This window comes from Ictalurus punctatus, chromosome 5 (genome assembly GCF_001660625.3).
Source record: "Ictalurus punctatus breed USDA103 chromosome 5, Coco_2.0, whole genome shotgun sequence".
In the NCBI taxonomy this organism is placed as follows: domain Eukaryota; kingdom Metazoa; phylum Chordata; class Actinopteri; order Siluriformes; family Ictaluridae; genus Ictalurus; species Ictalurus punctatus.
In genome coordinates, this window is record NC_030420.2 from 23158124 (window position 1) to 23182620 (window position 24497).

General features: G+C 38.6%; 1 protein-coding gene across 1 annotated transcript; it reads right to left on the reverse strand.

Annotated features, from left to right (window-relative positions):
- fhad1 (forkhead-associated (FHA) phosphopeptide binding domain 1) lies at window positions 1-24091 on the reverse strand. Its single transcript, XM_047155659.2, has 29 exons — window positions 23666-24091; window positions 21174-21380; window positions 20751-20925; window positions 20508-20602; window positions 19265-19492; window positions 18705-18828; window positions 16392-16522; window positions 16225-16302; window positions 16036-16140; window positions 15049-15156; window positions 14885-14953; window positions 14586-14738; window positions 14271-14466; window positions 14099-14169; window positions 13936-13995; window positions 13320-13394; window positions 12244-12498; window positions 10476-10587; window positions 9554-9635; window positions 7988-8094; window positions 7714-7873; window positions 7344-7419; window positions 6223-6373; window positions 5994-6106; window positions 5697-5792; window positions 4676-4902; window positions 4362-4515; window positions 2036-2116; window positions 1-1129 (listed from the first exon to the last, which is right to left on the reverse strand). Exons 1-29 carry the CDS (start codon window positions 23759-23761, stop codon window positions 1031-1033), a joined length of 3684 nt encoding a protein of 1227 aa, XP_047011615.1. The 5' UTR covers window positions 23762-24091; the 3' UTR covers window positions 1-1030.
- Between the last annotated feature and the right edge of the window lie 406 nt (window positions 24092-24497).

Below are 24497 nucleotides of genomic sequence, written 5' to 3' on the forward strand. Positions count from 1 at the left end.
TTTCATTTATTTACCTTTAAGAATTAGCAATACAGTGGATCATAGAAAATATGGAAAGTAAAAAAAATAATTATTTTTTTCCTATGACGCATTGGTGTGCTTTTGTATTTCCGATCAATTGCTACAATTAGATTTTACATAATGTGTGTAAGACACTGCAGAGGACTAACAGCCTTGACAAATAGTGTTGCATAATTTTTACTCTGGTCTCTGTCTGCAAGTGTGCAGTTATGTTTACACAGAGAGCCTCTAATGTCTGTGTTAATAAGTGTTAACTCTTTACAGACCAGCATAGCAACTTTACTTTGCAATGCATTATAATTTCTTATACCATAGTGTTGAATTCTGAGTTCTGATTGGTCAGAACTTATTGATTCATTTGCTATAAAAGCATCACTCTGGTGGTAGTTCAGGTTTATATTACTGAGCTCATTCTAATATGTTATTGTTTCTATAGTAACAACTTACACACTGAAGTTATATATGATGGACGGTCCACATAAACATTAAAATTGTTGATAGGGCACATTTTTCTGTTACACATTTTTATTTACTATTTATGGAAGCAGTGTCAGCACTTTGTCAAATGTACAGCTGTTCCTTAAAGTTGTCAGACACAACAGTTATCAGTAACATTGCAAGTTGCATTTTTTGTGTTAACTTCAAGAAAGAGAAAAAAGACAGGCTAGTGAGGGAACAACTGTTATTAGTGATTACAGAAACTAACTTGTTTTGCAGATCTTTCACAACATTACTACACACATATAAAAAGTACACGTCGTTCTTCTTTTAAATAAAAATAAACCAATCATTTATTTATAATGTCGTTGGCTACTGTGAGAAGTGCGGCCATTTCTTTTGGCAAACATAATTTACTTCATATGGATTCAAGTGCATTTTTTATATAACAAGTCATTCATTTTGAGGACTGAACCTGAACTAATGTCTGTGTCAGCGGGCCTCAGTGTGCCTCAGTGAGCGTAGAGTTCTGCTGTTGCTGTGCCACGCTAGCTATCTGAGCGGCCATGTTTCAGCTCTCCCGTTCTTCGTGTTCATTCCTCGGGACATCCTTCTCACCCTCTGCCCTCTGCTTCTTCGCTGGCTTCTTCGACCTCTTCATGACTGCTACCTGTACAAACATCCCCATCCATGCACAAACACACATATACATGTCACGCACACACACACAAAGGTTGTATATTGAACAGCATGGCTAAGCATATAAAACATTAAGGTATGGGAAAATGTCAGTGAGTTTATAAGCTTGAGAAAATGGAGCCATAAAAATTACATTAGGGAAAACGTAAATTAGGGGGGCAGTTAGAAAAGCTATTAATTAAACAGCAGAGGTACACAATAAAACTCAAGTCAGCACAGCCTGAAGCACACTGCATAGAGGGGAGGGTGCACAAGGATTTATCGTGCAAACACACACACACACACACACACACACACACACACATACACACACACACACACACACACACACACACACACACACACACACACACACACACACACACACACTTCATACTCCCTTTACAAGCACATCTCAGAGTATCAGACAGCTCCTGATATACAGTGGGTGAATTATTTATGAAACGTGGAGAGATTTATGATCTTAGTTTTTGTTGGCGAGATGATGATAATCGCATTACCATAAGCTCAGACTCTAAATGCACCCTGATGTGTTTTTATATTGGTGTGCGTGTGTGTTGTAGTTCAAAAGAAGATGTGGTAGACAGACAGCAGTAGACACACGCAGCATAATGAGGAGAAACTGAAACAATCGTTTTTATTTCCTAATATGTTTAAGTGTAACACATTACAATATGAAGGAAATACAGTACGTCATTTCTGAGCACAGATGTTGGGCGGATCTCAACAACATCTGCCAGTGCAGAGAACAAAAATTATTAATGTAAGAGAAAGTGAGAAAGAGACTTAAGGAACAGATTCATATAGGCAGGAGATCTTTTATGTTACATATACTTAGCTCTGTAGGGAATGATCCAGAGGGTCCCATTGAGCTTACCTTGCCAAAGTTATTGTCTGGTATACAGTCATGATGACCAATTCTTCTACTCCTCCCTTCCATTTTGTCTATATTCGGAGCCTGGAAAAGAAGCACCATTATAAAATGGTGGAGGGAGAAAAGAATGGATAGTTGAAATAAAAATACAAGAACAGTTTGCCAAAAAATGACATAACATTTGCTGTCTGAAGTTCATGATTTTCATTTTTCATTGGCATTATAAGATTAATGGATCTAACACATGAGAGAAGCTAGTACCTCCACTTTATCACTGTAGAAACTGAACGCTTAAATCATCATTCAACTTAAATATATACACAGTAATGTATGTGTTGCACTTAATCACCTAAGTATTAGGCTTAATATCCATTATTAGATGCATTATGTATACAAACAAGAGACTTTGGTTTAAAAATGCATTACAATAACATGGTAAATAATGACACAGACTTACAGGCCACTGTATCAGACAATCCTACCATCTAGATCCCCTGGTAGTTATAGAAGTAGAGACCATCTTTTTTCAATGCACAATTTGTGCTAGTCATTTTCTAGCCTTTCATCAGTGTTGGTTTCTGATAGCAATATAGTCTATAGTCAGTAATTGTATACGTAAAAAGTGCATGTGTATGGTAGCTGCACCTGATAAACTGCAACTCATCATCATTTAATTTTTTGATCATTTTATTTATTTCCACAACTCCCCTCTCTTATACATACACAATATTTTTTTTTTTTAAATAGCTATATGCATGGTGTGTATCACAGCATCAAAAAAGCATGCTGTAATTTCCTGGATGTAAAATGAAGTCAGTGTCAGTGTCTTTTTACTGCAACACTGAAGTGTTACTGTTTAGCCAGCTTCAACATTTAGACGTTTTTTAATGTATGATTTACATTTTGTAAATGTTTTTTTTTTTTTTTTTTACAGTACCTGCTAGAGGGAAATTCATCCTAGTAAAACAACTGTGTCATTTTATCTCTCTCCATATTTTCTCTTTCCACAAAAGCCTATAGTGAACATACAGACACTAAATTGCTCTTATAAGGTAGTGTGGATTTACACTACAGTTTAAAGGTAAATGGTATTATATAAATGAATATATGAATCATTAGATGCTGATTCTAGAGCATATATGTCTTTCATGAGGACCAGCACAATGAAAAATATTAAGGACCATCATTCATGAGTTACTCAAAGCGATTCTTTCTTGGCTTTTAGTAAAACCGAGCTCTTGTGAGTCCAAAAGAGCAAAGCATTGTTAAAATACATCAGGCACAGAGCCAGTACACACTTCCTGTTCCTCAAGGCCTTCTTCATCTCAGCAGGGCCTGTGAAATAGAGATCCTCAGCAGAACCTGGTGGACTGAATAATGTAGTGTGTGTGTCTGGAGACCAGGTACCATGCTCGTGGCTGTGTGCACATTAATCCAAACCTTTTACCTCTGGCTAGTTCTTCATGCAACCATGATCTCTTTGTCTTTTCTATCTATCGATCGATCTATCTCTCTATCTATCTCTCTTCACTGACTTCCTGTCTGTCTTTACTGTGTTTCTGCCTATGTTTAGGGTCTCTCTGTCTTTATTGTTCATCTGTCAACCTGTCCTTAGAATCTGTCTGTTTGTATTTAGTGTATTTTTGTATTCTCTTAGCCTTTACTATCTTTACTGTCATCTGTCTGTTTTACTGTCTGTCAGTCTGGATCTGTCTCTCAGTTTACTGTCTATCTGTCTGTCTGCCTTTTCTGTCTGTCTGTCTGTTTATACTGCCTTCCTGTCTGTCTTTGCTGTCTGTTTTTTACTGTCTGTCTCTCTCTTTAGTATCTGTCTGTTTGTATTTAGTGTCTCTTTGTCTTTTCTGTCCATCTTTACTGTCTGTCTGACCTCACTGCCTCTCTTTACTGTCTTTCATCTGTCTGTTTTTATTGTCTGACTGTCTGTCTGACTTTACTGTTTACCTGTCTGTATGTATGTCTTTACTGTCTGTCTGTCTGTCTGTCCATCTGTCTTTACTTTCTGTCTGTCTTTACTGTGTTTCATATGTATGTTTTTATTGTCTGACTGTCTGTCTTTTGTGTCTGTCTGAGTTCACTGTCTGTCTGTCTGGTCTGTCGGTCTTCATCTCTATCTGTCTTTACTGCCCGTCTTTCTGTTTACTGTCTGTCTGTCTAGGTGTCATTACTGTCTGTCTTTCTGTCTGTCTATTGGTCTTTCTTTCCTTCCTCAATGCAGTTATTTAAAATTAATTCTACACTATCCTGTTGTGTGTGTGCATGTGTGTGTGTGTGTGTGTGTGTGTGTGTGTGTGTGTGTTGTGTAAGCTACCATGCTCTTCCTGTGGTTAGAGTAGTGTTGGAGCTGGGTTTGCATGTCCTCCAGGGTCTGGCGTAGTGTACTGTTCTCCAGTTTCAGTGTAGCCAGCTCTGAATGCACATTATCCAGCTCAATCTGCAGCTGCTGCCCAATGGCCTGGCTGTTCCTAGAGGAGAGAGAAGGAGTGAGGCTGAATAACCATATGTTTGCATACTTTATTAGTATGCTCGTGCTGAATTGCTCAATTTGTATCTTTTGGGTAGGTCCTTCCGTGTCTGTGCATATTTGATTCTAATCTGAAGTATGAATCTAATCTTTTTGAGCACCTGAGTGTCTGTATTTCCTTCTGGCACTCTTGCAGTAGCAGATCTTTGTTTTGGCTCTGGCTGTTCTGCAGGGCGAGTCGGCTTCGTAACAGCTCCAGGTCTTCCTGTCTGAGCAAGGCCATGTGCTCTCTCTCCCCTGGCGGCAGGTGCTTCAGTGGGATACATCCTGAAAGCTGTCCCTCACTCAGCTCCAGAGCTTCACACAATGCACGTGCCAGATCCACATACTAAATAGAGGCATACAACAAACAATGGTAATTAGCTTCAAGGGTGTGTTAGATAGTGTAAAGTAGTTGTATATTTATCACATTTTGGAACAGGCATGTATTAGGATAATTAATATTGGCCTCTTCCCAATACTACAATGTAAGAACTTGTTTAGACTTGGTATTAAGATCCATCTAAACACAACTGGACAGCTGTGAAGGACAATTTGTGTCCCACATTTTTTACACAGGCCCCAAACATGTTGTAGCTGACTGAAAACATCTGGGGTACCAAAAAGCTTGGTAAAAATGATCATTAGAGAAGTGCGTGTGTTAAATTGTGGCAATATTAGTTAGGTGATTAAAATGCTCAGTCATAATGATGAAAGGTTTTCAGTAAGAAGTGGGTGTATTGTTAAACTCTGTCAGCTCCTGAAATAGTCAGAGTGGTTTTGTTCCACTCATTTTTATTCTAACAGTATAGAAGAAATGACCACAGTTGCACATTGGTCAGTCTCACACCAAGTGCGTGGGGGTGGTGGTGGGGAGGGTGGTGGTGGTGGTGGTGGGGTGGGGTGGGGGTGGGGGGTCGGAGAGATTGCTGTGATAAATTAATTGCTTCTTCAAAAACTAGTTCCTATAACACTGATGAGAAAAGAAATACAAAGACAAGTGGAAATGCAGATCGGTCATAAACAGAATGAGAAGATTATAGAAAAGGTCACTGTGTGTTATAAGTGACCTTTCTTCATAACAGGCATACATATGCTCGCTTTATCCCCCCCCCCCCAACCCTCCCCCTCCCGGTGACTCACCGTCATCTCACTTAGCTCCAAAGCATCAGACAAGTCCAATCTTGCTGTGCGTTCCAGTGCTGCTTCACTCAGAGCCTCAGGGAAAGCAAAGCCACTCTGCATGAAGCAACCAACAATTATTAATCTCCTACAGCATGTAACCCAGACAACACACACACACACACACACACACACACATACACACACGCACACACACACACACAAACCTGTATGTGCACATCTGAAAAGACACATGCAATGGCTCACACCAAAGGAGGATTTTTTTTTATTAATATAAATGTATAGTTACAGCTATACCACAGAGCTGAAGGAGTCTCTTTTTGCTGCAGATCTCTTAAGCCTTTGACCTTTCATTTGAACTGGTTTCTTTTGGTCCTGTCTCATTGGCTCCCTCTGCTGGGCCAACACCTCTACAAACACACATCAGTACAGGTGACTTCAGCTCAGTGACTTCATACCAATGTATCCGAAAAGAATGTGTAGCTAGCTATATTTAAGGTCAGCAACAAGGTCTAGTGCAACTCACTGCAGGGCCTTTTGTGCTCTACAGCACTGATCCTCTCTTTCAGTGCATTGAGGGTTTGTTTGTCCTGACATATCATTTCTTCTTGACGACAACCTTTGCGCTTGGACACCTGATTAGGCACATAGCTGGGACTAACCATAATGGCAACATCCTGAAAAACAAAGAAGGAAATTAGTAACTGAAATACCTGTAGAATGTTTTCTTGCAGTAAAGTTTGGTGACTGTGAATCACTGAATTAAGCTTGAGTACTAATGCTAAGAATAGCATCCCAGAACAACTCTATCCCCACTACAAAGAGAGAAAATCCTTAACATTACTCACTGAAGATCTAAGTATTACCACTGCATAAATAATAGGGAGGTGAAGTAAAGGGAGGTTAAATGATATGTAAATAGAAGCGGCTGACACATTGCACATCTTGCCAAAGTAATTACGTTACTTAGTGATTCCAATGCAAATGAAAAACAAAAGAGGGATTCCACCAGTAGCTCCAGGAAGGAGATTGTAGACTACTTACAAAAATGAATGTAGAAGGAGAATTCATGAAGCAATACATTATACTGCCAATATTCTAGATTTCTATTAGATGTTCATTTGAATGCTTTGACTCTTCTCAACCATATATCATCATATTATGATGTTTTTTTTTTTGTTTGTTTGTTTTTATATTTTAAAATTGCCTCTTGCTTTTGTGTTACAAAGTATTGCAGTTGACACAATGTTTTCAGGTTTAAATGCAGGTACTTCTTGAAAACCCTGTCTTAGACATATCTACTTAAGAAAATTCTGGCAACCTCACAGGCATGAACTATAGCCAAATCTACATAAATCTACAAAAATCACCATTTGAAATCTATTATAAGAGAGTTTTGAGTAAGCAGTTTATTCAATCTTTGCCCATGGTAATCAAACACAGGCTACAGATGTGGTAGATATAGATATGGTTGAAAAAAAAATGGAGTATTTCTTTAATTTTAGGGTTACAGCACAGTCACTGCCTGATGAGAGTCATAGTTTATAGATGTAAATTAAGCTCAATTCCAAGATGAGGCTCAAACTAAATGTATCCATAGCAATGAATTGTGGGATGAATTGTTCTTCATGTATATTGCTGTCTCACCTTAGTGTGTGGGCTTGTTAGAGGAAGAAGGCCTGCATGCTCTGTCCTCTCTCTCTTCAAATCTGTCTCTGTTCGTCTAATAGTAGGGATGAAACAGAGAATTAGAGAATGTTAGAGAATATTTACTTTATAACAATATGGATGATTAGATATAATGAATGTAATTAATAATGTATATGTGTGGCTGTGTGGAGATTACCTTATTTTTCCTTAAAATGGTACATTTCTCAGTTTAAATATTTGATATGTTTTCTATGTTCTATTGTGAATAACATATGGGTGTATGAGATTTGCAAATCCTTGCATTCTGTTTTTATTACATTTTACACGACGTCCCAACTTTTTTTGGAATTGAGGTTGTACAACATACATCAATTTCTCTCTCAATGTCTTCAGTTCCTCCTCTTTCTGTTCAAGCAGCTCAGTGGTCACTGTTAACTTCTGTGTAAGCATGCTCAGTTGCATTCTCTGGTCCACGACTAAAGCTTTGTGTGTCTCCAGCTCCATTTTCTGCTGTTCACTCAGTTCTCCTATACACAATAATGGTTCTATACATTAATAAAAGCAGTACTGAAACTGTATTCATCAAACTGTATTCATTTATGCCTTTATCTTACAGCAAGATACGCATTAGAGTAAGGTACCTGTGAGGTCAGAGAGACGAGCGTGGGCGTGGGCGAGGTCACGACTGAGAGATGCAGTGACCTCACCCTGCCTGACCATTTCCTGTTGGGACACTCCAAGTGATGCCCTGAAAAAGAGAGTCATGCAGAGAGTCATCAGAAAAAATGACAACTTATTTCTAATTTCAGCAGGCAGCATTGCCACCTCACAGCTCCAGGTTTGAACCTGAGCGTAGGTTACTCTCTGTGCGGGCTTTTCCCATGACCATGTCTGTTTCCTATGGGTTCTATGGTTTCCTCCTACCTCTCATTGGCTATGCAAAATTGCCCATAGGTGTGAATGAGTCTGTGAATGTGTGTTTGCATGGATGGTCCCCTTCAGTGAACTGACGTCCAATACAGGGTGTAGTCATGCTTCATGCACGCTTCATTCCCAGGATCGGCCCTGGATTCACAATGACCCTGACCAGGATAAAGCGGTTACTAAAGATGAATGAATGAATGAAAATTATTCTAGATGTAGTAACATTCAAGTGAGACACCAATGTGAAGATAAAGAAACATATTCAAAAACATACAAAGGGTATACTGCTAACTCAGAGTTAATATGTACAAGTAGTTATTATATAGGCTCAGATTTTAAGTGAACTCCAGCTTCTGTGTACTGGTTTGCCACTCAGGTGTTCTCTTGGATCCTACACACATGTTCACTCTCTCACACAGTGCATAGTTTTCAGCACCCCACAAACAGGCATGGGCAGCACTTCCACATATCCATAACAGGAAACAGATTCAGCATCTGATTGTGAATCTGTTATAATACTTGGTTATCACCTTATCAAGAAATGCATCTTTTACAATAATAATAATAAGTTACAATAATCAAGCAGTGCTGGAAGTATGACAGAAGAATGCGGAGCAGTAGAGTCCATGAGTATTTGACATGATTTTCGTAATTTTGCCTCTGTACACCACCACAAGTGATTTGAAATGAAGCAATCAAGTATAGACTTTCAGCCTTAATTCAAGCAGATTAACTGTTTAGAAATTACAGTCCCTCCATAAGAGTCCCTCCATCTTCACAGGCTCAAAAATAATTGGACAAACTAACATCATTATAAATATAAGGATTGTTTTTAATACTTGGATGCAAATTCTTTGCAATCAATGACTGCCTAAAGTCTGGAACCCATAGACACTCTTGAGATGCTTTGCCAGGCCTTTACTGCAGCTGCCTTCAGTTGCTGCTTGTTTGTGGGTCTTTCTGCCTTCAGTTTTGTCTTCAGTAAGTGAAAAACATGCTTAATAGGGTTGAGGTCAGAATTACGAAATTAGAAAATTACGAAAATTGTTCCACTATCCAAATACTTAAGGACCTGACCTGAATTGAGTGATACCCTATAAGAAAAGCAAATTTCAGCTACTTCAATCTAAATTAAACTAGCATTATTTTATTATTATTATTTAGCAAGATTCCTTTGGCACTAGTTTCCAACGGATGAATGCCAATAACCAGATTTTAAAAAATGGCATTGTGATGTGAATTTCTGGTTGAAATATTCTATTGTATTTCAAGTTTTGTTTTACCTGAAGGATGTCACTGTCTGCTTCAGTTGCTGTTGCTCTGATGAAAGACTTTCTTTGAGATCCTCCACCTTGTTAAATGTCTCTATGGGACATTTAAATTAAGACAAATTTTATTATACACTAAAAAAAACAAAACATGAGGTTAATAGGACAATTAATGCAACAGCATGCTTAGGCCCAATATAACTTTGGGGTCTTAGCTCCAGTCCCGTAAACCTACTACCCTGCACTGTTCCCACAACACAATGGAGCTAACTTATCAATCATGAAGTCTTTCATAAATCAAATCTGGTGTATTTGGTGTATGGTAGTCACAGCATTAGATAGGCCATGGAGTGTATGATATGTTTTGTACACTTTTCTTACTACAAGCTTCAGGATTTTGAAGGTTTGAATCTGATTCTTGTTCTTCACACATCCATGCATATGCACTTCTGTGCACTGTTTCCCAGTGAAAACAAGCTTTTGAAGCTCGCAAGACAATGATCTTTTAAGAGCAAGATATAGTCTCTAGAAAGTTCACAGCATTTTTGTCTTTATCAGTTATTAGGTAAACTCCAGATTCTGTCTACAGACTGCTTTTTTTTTTAACAATACCCACACATGTTTGCAGAAGGCTACAGGAAAAGATTTGGTTGGTCATTTGCAACATCAGTCAAATGTATGCTACTTCTAGCATTTACTACTTTTCTGTGATTAAAAACTATCAAATGTTAGAAGTAACAAATGCTAGAAGCCTGGCTTGCAAGACTACGTAGTATGAAACCTATACGAGGCAGTGAGACCCTAAATTGTAAACCTCATATATAACTAATATTCTTTATAATATATGTGATTTGAAAAATAAGATAATTGTGTAGTGTGGAAATTGTCGCATGCAGAGCTCAATCTCTGAACACAGTTTATCTTGGGCACTACTTACCTGTAAGCTGCTGTGTTAGTGAATCTCTCTCTTCCTGCATCTCTCTCGCTTTCTGTATTGCTGAATTCATTTGCTCCTCGAAGGCAACAATGGTGTGAGCATGTTGCCGCACCTTCATTTCAATTCATATAGTTAGTTATAACAAGTTTCCACACATGTATAAACATGCATATAATACAACCCCAATTCCTAAAAAAGTTGGGACAGTATGGAAAATGCAAAAAACCCCAGAAAAAATTAGTCATTAGAAAATTCGATTCACCCTGTACTATACTGAAAATACATTATTAACACATTGATACTTTACTTGGTGAATTTAATTTATATTGGAAAATATAAACTCATTTCAAACCTGATGACTGTAACACACTCCAGAAAGTTGGGACAGTCGAATGTTTACCACTGTGTAACATCGCCTTTTCTTTTAATAACACTTATTAAGCATTTGGGCGCTGAAAACACCAGTTGGTTAAGTTTAGCAAGTGGAATTTCCCACATTCATCCATTATGCATTTCTTCAGCTGCGCAACTGTACGGGGCCTTCGTTGCCTTATCTTGCGCTTCATAATGCACCACATATTCTCAATTGGAGACAGGTCAGGACTGCAGACAGGCCATGCTAACACCCGCATTCTCTGCTTATGCAACCATGCACTTGTAATCTGGGCAAAATGTGGTTTGGCGTTTGTCCTGCTCTGGATGGCAGCAAATTCTGCACATATATTTTTGCATTAATGATGGCCTCACAGATGTGCAAGTTACCCATGCCATGGGCACTGACACACCCCTATACCATGAGAGTTGCTGGCTTTTGGACCTGACGCTGATAACAGCTTGGATGGTTCTTTTCCTATTTGGCCCGGCGAACACGACGGCTGTTTTGTCCAAAAACTATTTGAAATGTTGACTTGTTGGACCAGACAAAACAATTCCACTGTGCTACTGTCCATCTCAGATGAGACTGAGCCCAGTGAAGTCAGCAGCGCTTCTGGACAGTGTTGATGTATGGCTTCTGCTTTGCACAGTAAAGCCTTAACTTGTATCTGTGGATGCAGCGGTGAATGGTGTCAACTGACAAAGGTTTGCCAAAGTATTCCTGAGCCCATGTCAGGATATCCATTACAGACTCATGACAGTTTTTAAGACAGTGACATCTGAAAGATCGGAGATCACATGCATTCAGAAGTGGTTTTCGGCCTTGCCCTTTACGCACCAAGATTTGACCGGATTCCTTGAAACTCTTAATTATATAGTGCACTGTAGAAGGTGAAATGCCCAAAATCCTACCGATTTGTCTGTGGGGAATGTTGTTCTCAAAGTGTTGGATTATTCGTTGATGCATCTGTTGGCAGATTGGTGAGTCTCGACCCATCCTTGCTCTTGAAGGACTAGGCCTTTTTTTGAGGCTCCTTATATACTATGATTAGCTGATTGCCTCACTTGTTTCACATCAACTTCTTATTTCAACTTCTCACATCGCTATTAGTCCTAAATTGCCCCTGTCCCAACTTTTTTGAAACCTGTTGCATGCATCAATTTCAAAATAAATGTTTAACTTCAAAAACCTATGCGGTTGACTAGGTAAAACATCAAATACATTTTCTTTATATGTCTTTTGTTTAAATACAAGTCAAACTACATTTACAAATCATTCCTCTTTGTTTTTATTAGCATTTTCCATACTGCCCCAACTTTTTATGGAATTGGAGTTGTAGACAAAAAGACTTATTCAGTATTCCAAATCTGCAACAAAAGTGAAACACTGTACCTGCTCCTTGTACTCCTCAATCTCCACTCTGGTTCTCTCTCTCTCTTGCTCTGCTCCTCTCTGCAGGGCCTCCTCTACTCTTCTCCTCCACTCATCTTCTCTTACCTCCTCCTCCTTCACTTTTTTTCTCCACTGCTCCTCTTGCAGCTCTACATCTCTAACCCTCTCCTTCAGTTCAATTTCTCTTTTCTCTGCTTCCTCCAGATTGGTGCGCCACTTCAACTCCTGTGTCTCCATCTCCAGTCGTAAAACAGCCTGAAGGTTAAATGTTCTACAGATGTTAGACGATAGAGCTAGAGGATTTCCAATATAACATAACATGTTAATGATTTCCATTTAAAATATTTCACTTAGCTAACATTATTTACTGCATTCCTTAACATTAAAAAACATGAACTTCAGCATTATTAAATTTAATGTAATATAAATGTATTAACAGAGTTAACATGTATTAATTGACGTTTGTTTAAATGTTAATGAAATACACTTGTACTGACTAATATTTAATACATGACTACAAATAAGTATCCATAAATTAATACAAAAAATAAATTATAGCATATTCTAAAATGTTTATAATGTAAATACTGAAGCTTGCTTTTCAGCCTCACTTCTGAATTTTAACGGTTTCAGACAACCAAAACATGTTAATTAAGGATCATGTTAGACATTATGAGCTTAATTTTACTAATTGATAGTATAAACATTTTATTTGTAGGTGTTTTGGTTATTTGAGTTATTTAGTTAATTAGTGCAATAAACATTATTAAATACAAGTGTTAGTTGCTCTTTTAATGTTATGGTTATTTAATGCTGAAGATCATGGTTTGTTTATGTTAACTAATGTGTTAAATAATGTCAGTTAAGGGAATGTTAATTAATGAATATAAAGCACCAACAAAAATATAATTACAATTCTATTAAAAGTTTAACCTGAATTACACGTCAGTTGCTGAACAGACCACACACTGGAAGGTTTATTTACAATGGATGCATGTTTTTTTATTTAGGTGTTAAATCACTTACACAGTTTACTTGCTCACTTATCACAGAGCACAATGTTAGTTTTGACTCACTTCAGCTTTTCTGACTGCCTCCAGATCAGTGCTCATTTTCTCCAGCTGCAGTTTCACATTGTCCTCCATTTTTGCCTGTATTTCCATTAAACACAACCAGGAAATTGTGAAAAAGGATTACACAATTCAGTTTAGGGAGCATATTCAATTCAATTCAATTCAATTTGATTTGTATTGCACTTTTAATAATGGACACTGTCACAAATCAGCTTTATAGAAATATAAAATTCAGGATATAAGTTATAATTTATAAATGTATCCCTAATTAGCATATTGCAGTTGGTAAGGTCATCTGCCTGTGAGGTGAATTGCAATCAAAACATCAACAAGCATTCCTATTTCCAACTAATCCCACTCTGTCTATTAAATTCCACATAAGCATCTCTATTGCAGCTGAAGGTAAAGCTAATATCAGGCCCAGAAAATGTAAAACAGAAGCCAGAAACTAGTTACTGTAAATCCACTGTGATACAACAAGTTTTTGTTTTTAAAGGTATCTTTAACATCTTATGATTTTAAGTCCAAAGTTTGCTGAATTGGAATAAACTTATCTGTGTTCCAGACCACAGACACCAAATTAATCATGATGTGATGTACTATGTGTCAGTAGCTTCACCTGAAGTTTCTGTTGTGCCTGAGCTTGGTCCTCCCTCTCTTCAAACTTCTTCTTCTCTGCCTATCATGCACACTACATTACTTGTGTTCTTACAGTATGTGCTCTGATGTTTTATATGATTAAAGACTTTCTTGATCTACACTCTAAAAGTATACATTCAGACCTGTAGCCTCCTGAGTTGTGACTGGATTTCCTGGTGCTGCTGGCACAATGTTTTTACAGCACCTGAGACTCCTACAGCAGCAAGTGAACACATTTTTTAATTGTTTTAAATGATTTCTTGAGATCTCTAACTATATTATTTGTTTGTGGCTCACATTTTCATGATCTCGTACCTCCAGTCTTCTCAGACACCTCAACCCCTGTTGCCAGCAGTGTGTGTGCTGTGTCCTGTAGCAGTGTGTGTAGACTGGTCAGTATAGAGAGTGTGTGAGTCTGAACCCAGCTGACTGCAGGACACACATTCTCATCCTGGAAAGCAGATATTTGCCTCTGCATGGCATCTACCAAATATACCTTTTGTACATTACTCTATGGACAGAGGAAAGAGTGAAATATATCCATTACTCTTCTCAATTCATTATTTTTTAGAACTACTTATACAATATTAGTTAGCTATTGTATTGATCCAATAGTGTGTTTCACAATGCCTGAAATTCAGCAAGTCTGGCTTTGAGTTTCCCAGTGTCTTCTTCCACCACCCTTTGGTTCTCATTGTGTTCTTGCAGTTGTTGCTCTAATTCCTGCACTCTGGAGTTATACACTTCCTTCTGGTTCCTTAACTTTGACAAACGATTCAATATCTACACAAAGAAGAATAGATTCATTCACAACAATCTGAGCTAAATGTGTAACTGGGTAACACATGATTATATGCAAAGATATATGGACAGATGTACGGATGAACTAACTAACAGACTGATTGTAATTGGAAGTACTTTTACATTACCTCCTGTTCTGATACTGTTTCTGATGTGACGAGTACATGTTTCATAATTTGTCTGCAAATGTTCTCAAGCTGAAAAGAGATTAAGAGGTTATGATTTGCTGCTAGTAAATGCACATTACATTTACCAATTACAAAGATTTCTCATTAAATGGTTGGTCCCTCACCCTTGTCTGTGTGTGTTTTAGTTCTGATTGAGCTTTCTGTTCTCTCTGGAGTGTTTGCTGCTGCTGCAGCTTCAGTTTGCTCATCTCCGACTGCAGACAGCTTTGCTCCTACACCACAGTATACAAACACAGGAGTAAAGCCATATGAAGAGAATACAATGTGTGCATACTACAGACAAGCAATAAGTGTTCATTTCATATGGGTGCTTTTGTATCAAATGTATCAAAATACTGTACATTCACAGACCCATCAGTTGTGTCTGGACAAGTACTGTATATTATGTATATTAACTAATATTTAGTACCCACACAGTACTACATTATGTACAGATATGATGACAAGAACATCCATCTATCTGCTTATCCTACACAGGGTCACAGGGAGCCTAGAGCTTATCCTAGGGGACTCGAGGCACGAGGTGGAGAACACCCTGGACAGGGTGCCAACCCATAGCAGGGTACAATCGCACACACACTCACACACTACGGACAATTTAGAGATGACCATCAGCCTATAACGAATGTCTTTGGACTGAGGGGAAAACCAGAGTACCCAGAGGAAACCCCCGAAAAAGAACGTGCATACTCTGCACACACAGGGTGGAGGTGGGAATCGAACCTCCAACCCTGGAGATGCAATGTAAACGTGCTAAAGCCACCATGCCCCCGATGACAAGAATAGTGCTCTATAATTATTTATACCATCCGTTCACTCATTTTCAGTAACAGCTTTTTCCTGTACAAGATACTGGTGTATCCATAGCCTATTCCAGGATCCTTGGGTATGAGGCAGGAATACACCATGGATGTGAAATCACTCCATCTCAAGGAGTGTGAAGAACAATTAGGAAACCCATGCAGACACAGGAAGAACATGTGAAAACTCCAAACAGACAGTAACCCAAGCTCAGGATCAAACCGGAGACCCTGGAGCTGAGGGTAGCAATGCTATCCTCTGCACCACAAAATGTAACTGTTTGGTTTAACCTGTGTCTTCTGGTCCAGTCTGTGTTTGAGTAAGTCTCTCTCTGTATTCTGCTGTTTTATCTCTCTCTGTTTCTCTCTCAGAGTTTTCTCCATCTGCTCCACAGTCTGCATGAAAATACAGATCAATTACTTTCAAAACAAAAGGGTATGATTATGGTCTGAATGGCACATAAGATCAAGAATGTTCACCTTTTTGAAGGATTCCACCTCTTTTTCCCTGGCAAGAAACTCCTCCTGATGCTTCTCAATCTCTTTCAGCTTTGACAGCTATGAAAGAAGAGCCACATTTAGAAACAATGATATTTTTGAAAACATTGGAACTAAATACCAGAAGCAAGGAGAGAACAAACTTGAACCTTATTAGCCATGTTACTAAGCTGAGCATCCTTGTGTCTTGCATCTTTTCTGAGATTGTCGACTTCAGCAACCAGTTTTAATGCCTGTTTCTCCTGAGCCAACAGATCCTTCTGCGTGTTGTTGATCAGTGCTGGAAAAGTGAAATACCACTCGAATTTCTTGACTTGGACTTGAGTCTGACTTATATTTTAATTACTTGTATCAACTTTAGTTACTTTGACCTTGATTTGTCCTTACTTAAAAGTGACCTAAGGTGATATGAAAGAGATTTTGAGGCTAAATCCATCCATCCATCCATTTTCCATAGCACGTGTCCTACATAGGGTTGCAGGGGAGCCTGGAGCCTAGCCCAGGGAACTCAGGGCACAAGGCAGGGGACACTCTGGAGGGCACATTCCCACGGCACATTCCCACACATATTCATACACTATTGGACAATTTAGAGATGCCAGACAGCCTACAACGCATGTTTTTGGACTGGGGAGGAAACCTGAGTACCTGGAGGAAACACCCGAAGCACGGGGAGAACATGCAAACTCCATGCACACAGGGTGGAGGTAGGAATCGAACCCCCAAGGTGTGAGGCAAATGTCCTAACCACTAAGTGAGGCTAAATCTTTGAGGCTAAATCTAAATTAAAAATACTGTGCTACCCACTTCACTCTGACTTGATTAATCAAACACATAACAAAGTAGCACCACTACAAAATTAATAATAGTCTAATGCTGAGTAGTATAAAATACAGTGCTGTGAAAAAGTATTTGCCCCATCATGATTTCTTCCGTTTTTGTGTATATCTCATATTAAATAGTTTTAGCTCTGCAAACAAAATACAACATAAAACAAAGCCAACCTGAGTAAATCACAATAATTTTTTAAAACATTTTATAATGAGAAAAAAAAAATTATCCAACACCTATCACTCATGTGAAAAACTAATTGCTCCCTTAAACTTAAAATCTGTTTGTGACACCTTCAGAAGCAATAACTGCAACCAAATGCTTCCGATAAATAGAGATCAATCTTTTACTTTCTTCTAGGACTAGGACTTACTCCTACTGTATGCTTTGGATCATTGTCTTGCTGTATAATCCAGTTGCACTTGAGTTTCAATTTACAGATTGAAGACATTCTCCTTTTGGATTTTCTCGTAGAGAGCAAAATTCATGTTTCCCCTCAAAAAAGAGAGCAAAATTTATGTTTCCCCTCATGTTTTGCCCAGACTCTGAAGCAGCAAAGCATCCCCACACCATCACATTTCCACCACCATGCTTGACCGTAGGTATGATGTTCTTTTTGTGGAATTCTGTGTTTGGTTTACACCAGATGTAACGGGACCCCTGCCTTCCAGACAGTTCCACTTTTGACTCATCAATCCAAAGAACATTCTCCCAAAAGGTTTGAGGATCATCAAGGTGTGTTCTGACAAAATTCAGACAAGCCTTAATGTTCTTCTGGGATATCAGTGTTTTTCACCTCACCACTCTTCCAAGGATGCGATTTTTGCCAAGTGTCATTCTGATAGTGGAGTCATGAACAGTGACCTTTATTGATGCAAGAGAGGCCTGTAATTCCTTTGATGTTGTCCTTGGGTCTTTGGTGACTTCCTGGATGAGTCGTTGCTGTGCTCTTGGAGGAATTTTGGAAGGTCGGACATTTCTGGGAAGGTTCACTACTTTCCCGAGTTTTTCCAGTTGGAGATAATGGCTCTCACTGTGTTTCTTTGGAGTCCCACATCCTTTGAAATAGCTTTGTAACCCTTCCCAGGCGGATGTATTTCAGTCACCTTCTTCCTCATCATTTCTGGAATTTCTTTCAATTTTGGCATAGTATGTTACTGGTTAAGACCTTCTAACCAACTTCATGCTGTTGAAAAAGTTATATTTAAGTGTTGATTTGATTAAACAGGGTTTGCAGGGTTGTGTCTAGTCCAGCTGAACCCCATTATGGATGCAGTTTCATAGATTTGGGGAATTAGCAACTATGGGGCAAATATATTTTCACACAGGCCCAGTTGGTATTGGATAACTTTTTTGATTTAATAAATAACATCATCATTTAAAAACTGTATTTTGTGTTTACTCAGATTGCCTTTGTTTTATCTTAGATTTTGTTTGAATTTCTGAAAGAATTTAGTATGAGATGTACACAAAAACAGAAGAAATACTTTTGCACAGTACTGTATGTTCTAAGTATTGTTCTAAAAATGACTCCAATGTTGTCTGTGGGATGGCTTAAAGTAATCCCATTATATGTCATATATTTGGTCAAAGTAACAGTGAAGGAACGGTTATATGCTCATTACTTCTACCTGCTGACTTGCTGTTTTCACTCTTCAGCTTATCCAGCTGTTTTTTGAGATTGCTGATCCTCTGATCTCTCTCTGCTACAGCCTGGCCATTACACTCATCAGATCTCACCTGCATCTCCAGCATCTACACATAGCATAGATGTTACGTCACAATTTTACATTTACAAACATTTACATTTATTCATTTAGCAGACACTTTTATCCAAAGTGACTTACAAATGAGAGAATACAAGCAAAGCGATATATCAAGCAGAGAACAATACAAGTAGTGTTACCATACAAGATCCATTAATTGAGTTCTATAAGAAGCAAAGTGCACAGAGTGGAGGTATAAGTGACAGAGTAATTATTTTACTTATTTATTTATTTATTTATTTATTAGGGGTTAGTTAAGTGTTCGCGGAATCATCAAGCTCATCATTTAGCTGAAGCAAAAAAAAAGTTAATCAATATTTAACCAGTAGGTGTTGTTCTATATGTTTACAGCAAAAAAGAGAAAGACAGAGTAAGGCAACAAGAGAAAAAAACACAAAGAGCAACATTAACACTCAAATCTCCACCTGCTCCTTTAGCTGTTGGATCTCTTCTTTTTTCTCCTGGATGTCTCTGGTCAGGTTGTACAGCTTGTGACTGATGTCTGGGTCATTCTGGTTGCTCTGGGAGAGCTGTAACCGGAGTGCTGACACTTCCTCCCTCAGAGCTGAGATCATACACTCCTTCCTTTGAGCTTCACCCTGAGATGCCAGCACACCACTCTGTTCCTCCCTACACCGTGCCCAGCTTTCTTCCTATGGACAACAAGGGCTTTATTGAAATTCAGGCACAAATGTAATTGTTAGAAGGTAATTGTTGTAGTTTTGAATTTGTGTTATCACAAATGATGTGGCATGATGCTACTTGATGTGCCACACATGAGCCTTTTTATTTGCTCTCTCTCTCTCTCTCTCTCTCTCTCTCTCTCTCTCTCTCTCTCTCTCTCTCTCTCTCAATGCTCTGCAATTGAACTTCTAAATGTTTAATTCACCTCTGCTGGTGAACTAAGTGAAAGCTTGTTGTAATGTTCCCCTGAATCTGTTATGTTCTGCACCAGTGCAAACCCGTGTTAATCCAAAGCCCCACATCGTGCAAACATTATCTGGTTTCAGAATTCAACAGCCGCCCTTAGACTTCCATTAAACACTATTATATGTCCAAAAAGGTTTGTGGACACCTGACCATCACAACCATATGTGAGTCTTCCCCAAACTTTTGCCACAAAGTTGGAAGCACACAATTGTATAGGATATTGTTGTATGCTGTAGCATTGTAATTTCCCTATACTGGAAGTAAATGCCCAAACATGTTCCACTATGACAATGAGCCTGTGCACAAGTGAGGTGCATGAAAACATGGTTTGCCAAGGTTGGAGTGGGAGAACTTGAGTGGCCTACACAGAGCTCTTACCTCAGCCCGACTCAACACTTTTGGGATGACTGCACCCCAGGCCTCCTCGCCCAACATCAGTGGCTAACCTCACTAATGCTCTTGTGGCTGAATGAGCACATCCCCACAGCCATGTTCCAAAATCTAGTGGATAGCCTTCCCATAACAGCAAAGGGGGACTACATCTGGAATGTTGATGTTCATAAAGGACATATGGGTTAGATTGTCAGGTGTCCACTAACATTTGGCCTGAATAAACTGGTTTTCCTTTCTTTTCTCAGTACAAGTAAATGTGTTGAAATTATTGCTCCTAGTGATCGGACATACATTACCGATGTGGTAGACAGAGCTTAGGTTGAAAAACACTGGAGTTATACCCACCTTGTCTTGTAATAAGTCCTGCATACTTTGACAGCTCTGGGACATGCTTGCATTTCTAAAAACGAGTCCTCTTCCTGTAGTGCTAGCACAGCTTCCTGTGGGAATAAAGAACATTGACCATACTAACATTTATTACAGGTACAATGACTACCTTCATTTATTATCCTGGATAAATGATGGATTTACAGAACTTTCACAGTCACCAAAAAGGAAAGTTTTAATGAAGTAGAACAGAGCCACTACCTCTTTTATGAGAGGAGCCACTGTAATCTTGAACATTTGTGCCCAAACTGCTGCGTGTAGCTCCTGCACTTACAGGTCGAGGCCTGCGAGGAGGATGAGGAGTAACAGAAGAGGACAGAGCACGACTCCTTACTCCAGCTGGAGAAGTGGATGACTGGATAGGCAGAACAGGGAGCTGGGTGAATATGGAAAAGAAATTAAACACCATAATGACCAAATGCTAGTAATATGAGAAATGGAACAGCAAATGGCAGAAATCAGGAAATACAGTCTTTAACTTACTTCAAGACTCCTTACTTACTTGATCACATTCTCTATCTCAAATGTTATGTGATATATATATGTCATGTGAATTAAGAAAAAATCTAATTGGGAACATTTCTAAACAAAACATTCTCCATGGTGTAATTAAACATGTCTTACTGGGTCTGCAGGATCTACTAAGAGCTTGTAGGCTGATCCTCCATAGCCAAAGTGAATCTCATCCCCTGGTGTAAGACGCACTGCTACGTTGTGTATGTGACAGTCATTGACATAAGTGCCATGGGCAGAGTTCAGGTCGTTAAGAACATAGCAGTGGTCCATCTCATTCCATTCAATAGTAGCATGGTGCTCATCCACACCACCATTCTATAGGAGTAAAAGTATAGGACAAAGTCAGAGATCCCATCCTTCTCCTTATGGACCAATTCAATTCCCTTTCCTTCAAGAAATTTGGCCATATTTTGCTTCAGAATTAAGTCGAAGAGTTGACTCAATTTTAGCCATAACAACGTATTGAAGTATAATAGTGCCAAATGTCCTCAAGGCAAAATGGCATGTTGAATTGCATAAACTGAATAAAAACATATCGCAATAACTATATTTGAATTTTTCTTCCCAGCAATTTGACACAAATTGAAAAAAACCCCAGCAATAACAGTGTCTGTAGACTTGAATTTTAAGACCCAAATTTTAAGACCTGAATTTTTGCAGCCTGAATTTGTGAGGTTGAAAAATAATGTGTTGAAATATTACCTGATGAATGATGAAGATGGTATTTTAACAACTGAATATTTTGGAACCGTATTTTAGGAAGGTGAATATGTGTGCATTGAATTTTGAATACTGGAATTTTGTTTTCAAACAAAATATACAAACCCAATGAATTGCAGAGGAAACTAATTCAAGCACTCTTATTGCTGGGGTTTTTTCCAATTTGCATCAAATTGCTGGGAAGAAAAATACAAGTATAGTTATTGCAATATGTTTTTATTCAGTTTATGTAATTCAACATGCCATTTTGCCTTGAGGATATTTGGCACTATTATACTTCCATAACAACGTCATGACAGTACGATGTCTATGCCTTTTTATTACCACTTGTAAAACCAACTCCATAATTATTTGCACCATTCATAAAAATGAACAAAAAACAAATATATAAAATGACCAGCACCTGCAATTAGTGATAAGTTAAACATATGGTGATGTTGAAATAAAAAAAAGCAATTGAGATAGTTCAACACAATGAATGCTTCAAGTGGTTTTCCCAAATTCAACTGAAAATGCAACTTATAATGATTTCTCCAGTTTCAAAATTATTCAAGTTCATCATGGCAACCATCTTTAGTACTTAGTAGAGCACCTTTTTTCTGTTATGACCTGTTGCAAACAAGATGCATAGCTTCTGGCAGTGTTCCTGAGGAATCCTAGCCCATTCCTGATGAGCAATGGCCTCCAGTTCAGTAATATTCTTGGGTTTGCGTGCTGCAACTGCCTTCTTCAAATCCCACCAGAGATTTTCTGTGGGGTTCAAGTCAGGTGACTGTGATGGCCCTGTAGAATCTTCCAGGACTTCTTCTGCAACCAGGCCTTGGTGGAATTTGAGGTATGGTTGGGATCATTGTCCTGGTGGAAGGTCCAATGACACCCAAGCTTCAGCTTCCTCACAGATGGAATGACGTTTTCTCCTAGGATTTCCTGATACTTCAATGAATCCGTCTTGCCTTCCACACGCTGCAGATTTCCAGTGCCAGAGGACGCAAAGCAGCCACAGAGCATCACTGAGCCACCACCATGCTTGACTGTGGACAGTGTGTTCTTTCTTCATTCTTCTTCCTCCGGACATACAGCTGATCCATCATTCCGAAACGTTCCAGTTTTGTTTCATCACTCCACAGAACAGAATCCCAAAACTTCTGTGGCTTATTTATAGGATTTTGAGCCAACTTTTCTTGTGCTTTTGGGTCAGTAGTGGTGTATGTCTCGGAGTTCTTGCATGGAAAACTGCTGCATTTAGTATGCGCCTTACTGTGCTAACTGAAACCTCGATGCCTGTCGCTACCAAGTCTTGCTGCAGGTCTTTTGCAGTCACTCAAGGGTTTTTCAAAACCTGCCTTCTCAGAAATCTGTTTGCAGCCATTGATAGCTTCCTTTTTCTCACCGTCCAGGTATTACATGCATTTTCTAAACCTAGCCAGTTCAGGTATATTATTTGTTCCAGCTCAAGCACACCTTTTGCAACTAATGAAGCCCTTGATTAATGAAGCCTGGAGCCTTCCCCAGGGAACTTGGGGCATCCTGGACAGGGTGCCAACCCATAGCAGGGCATAATTGCACACACATTCACTCTGCACACACACACTACGAACAATCTGGAACACAGGGTGGTGGCAGAATTCAAACCCCCAACCCCTGAGATGCCAGGCAAATGTGCTAACATTTTAAATAGTTGTGTGAAATGCTTATATTATCTGCCCATTTTGCCTATTCTCATTAAGGGTGTCATTAATTCTGACTGTATGTCATTATTTAAACAAAAAAAATTCTAGTTGTTGATTGTTAGAACATGTGTTGTTATACAAAGAAAAGAAACCAAACAACTCTCAGTTCAAAGATATGAAATATCAGCAAGCAAAAATGATTAATGTTACCTGGAGACAGAGATGTGAATCCCTGTGTTTTCCCACCGTAGTGATCTTGGGTTGGAGTTTAAATATCCAGTTTAAAGTTTTAAGATAACCTCTCATTTTAAGCTGCTAAGAATATCCAGAGAACACACAACTAAACTTCAGCACTGATGGATTTATGTCATTTTAAACATCGCATGTATACGCTATAGTTCCTCTTGATTTACACGCATAATGAATTTACCCGCATTTACTATTTCGCCCTCGTGTCATTTATCTGAATTAAATTCCTTCGATGAAAAGTAACATTGTTTACATATCTCGACAGACTAAAACCTCAGGGAATTGAAGTGAAGTCACGAACCGAAGTGTACACGGGCGTCATGGTAACGCTGTTAGGGGAAACCCCGCCCACAAAAGCGTGACTAAATCCAAATCGCACAATTCAGCACTACAGAACAGGTTTATAATCGTATGCCACTGGGGGGCGTATCCCACTATCCGGAATACTATTTAGTATGGCAAAGTGCAATTTTAGACGTTGTCCAATGCAACACAATGATGTGCGTTTCAATCATGTTTACATCCTATCTAGTGCGAAAGGATTTGGAGTTTGGACTTTGGAATGGGACTGCAGCATGAGAACTATATATATATATATATATATATATATATATATATATATATATATATATATATATATATATATATATAGGTTTGAATCTAACCATGTTGTCCGACTTCGACTATACTGTGTATTGGTAATTTATCCATTAATCGGTTAGACTAAGCTATTTGGATACACAGAGAAATGAAATGTAAATTTTCTTATACTTGAATTTATTGGTATTGTTGT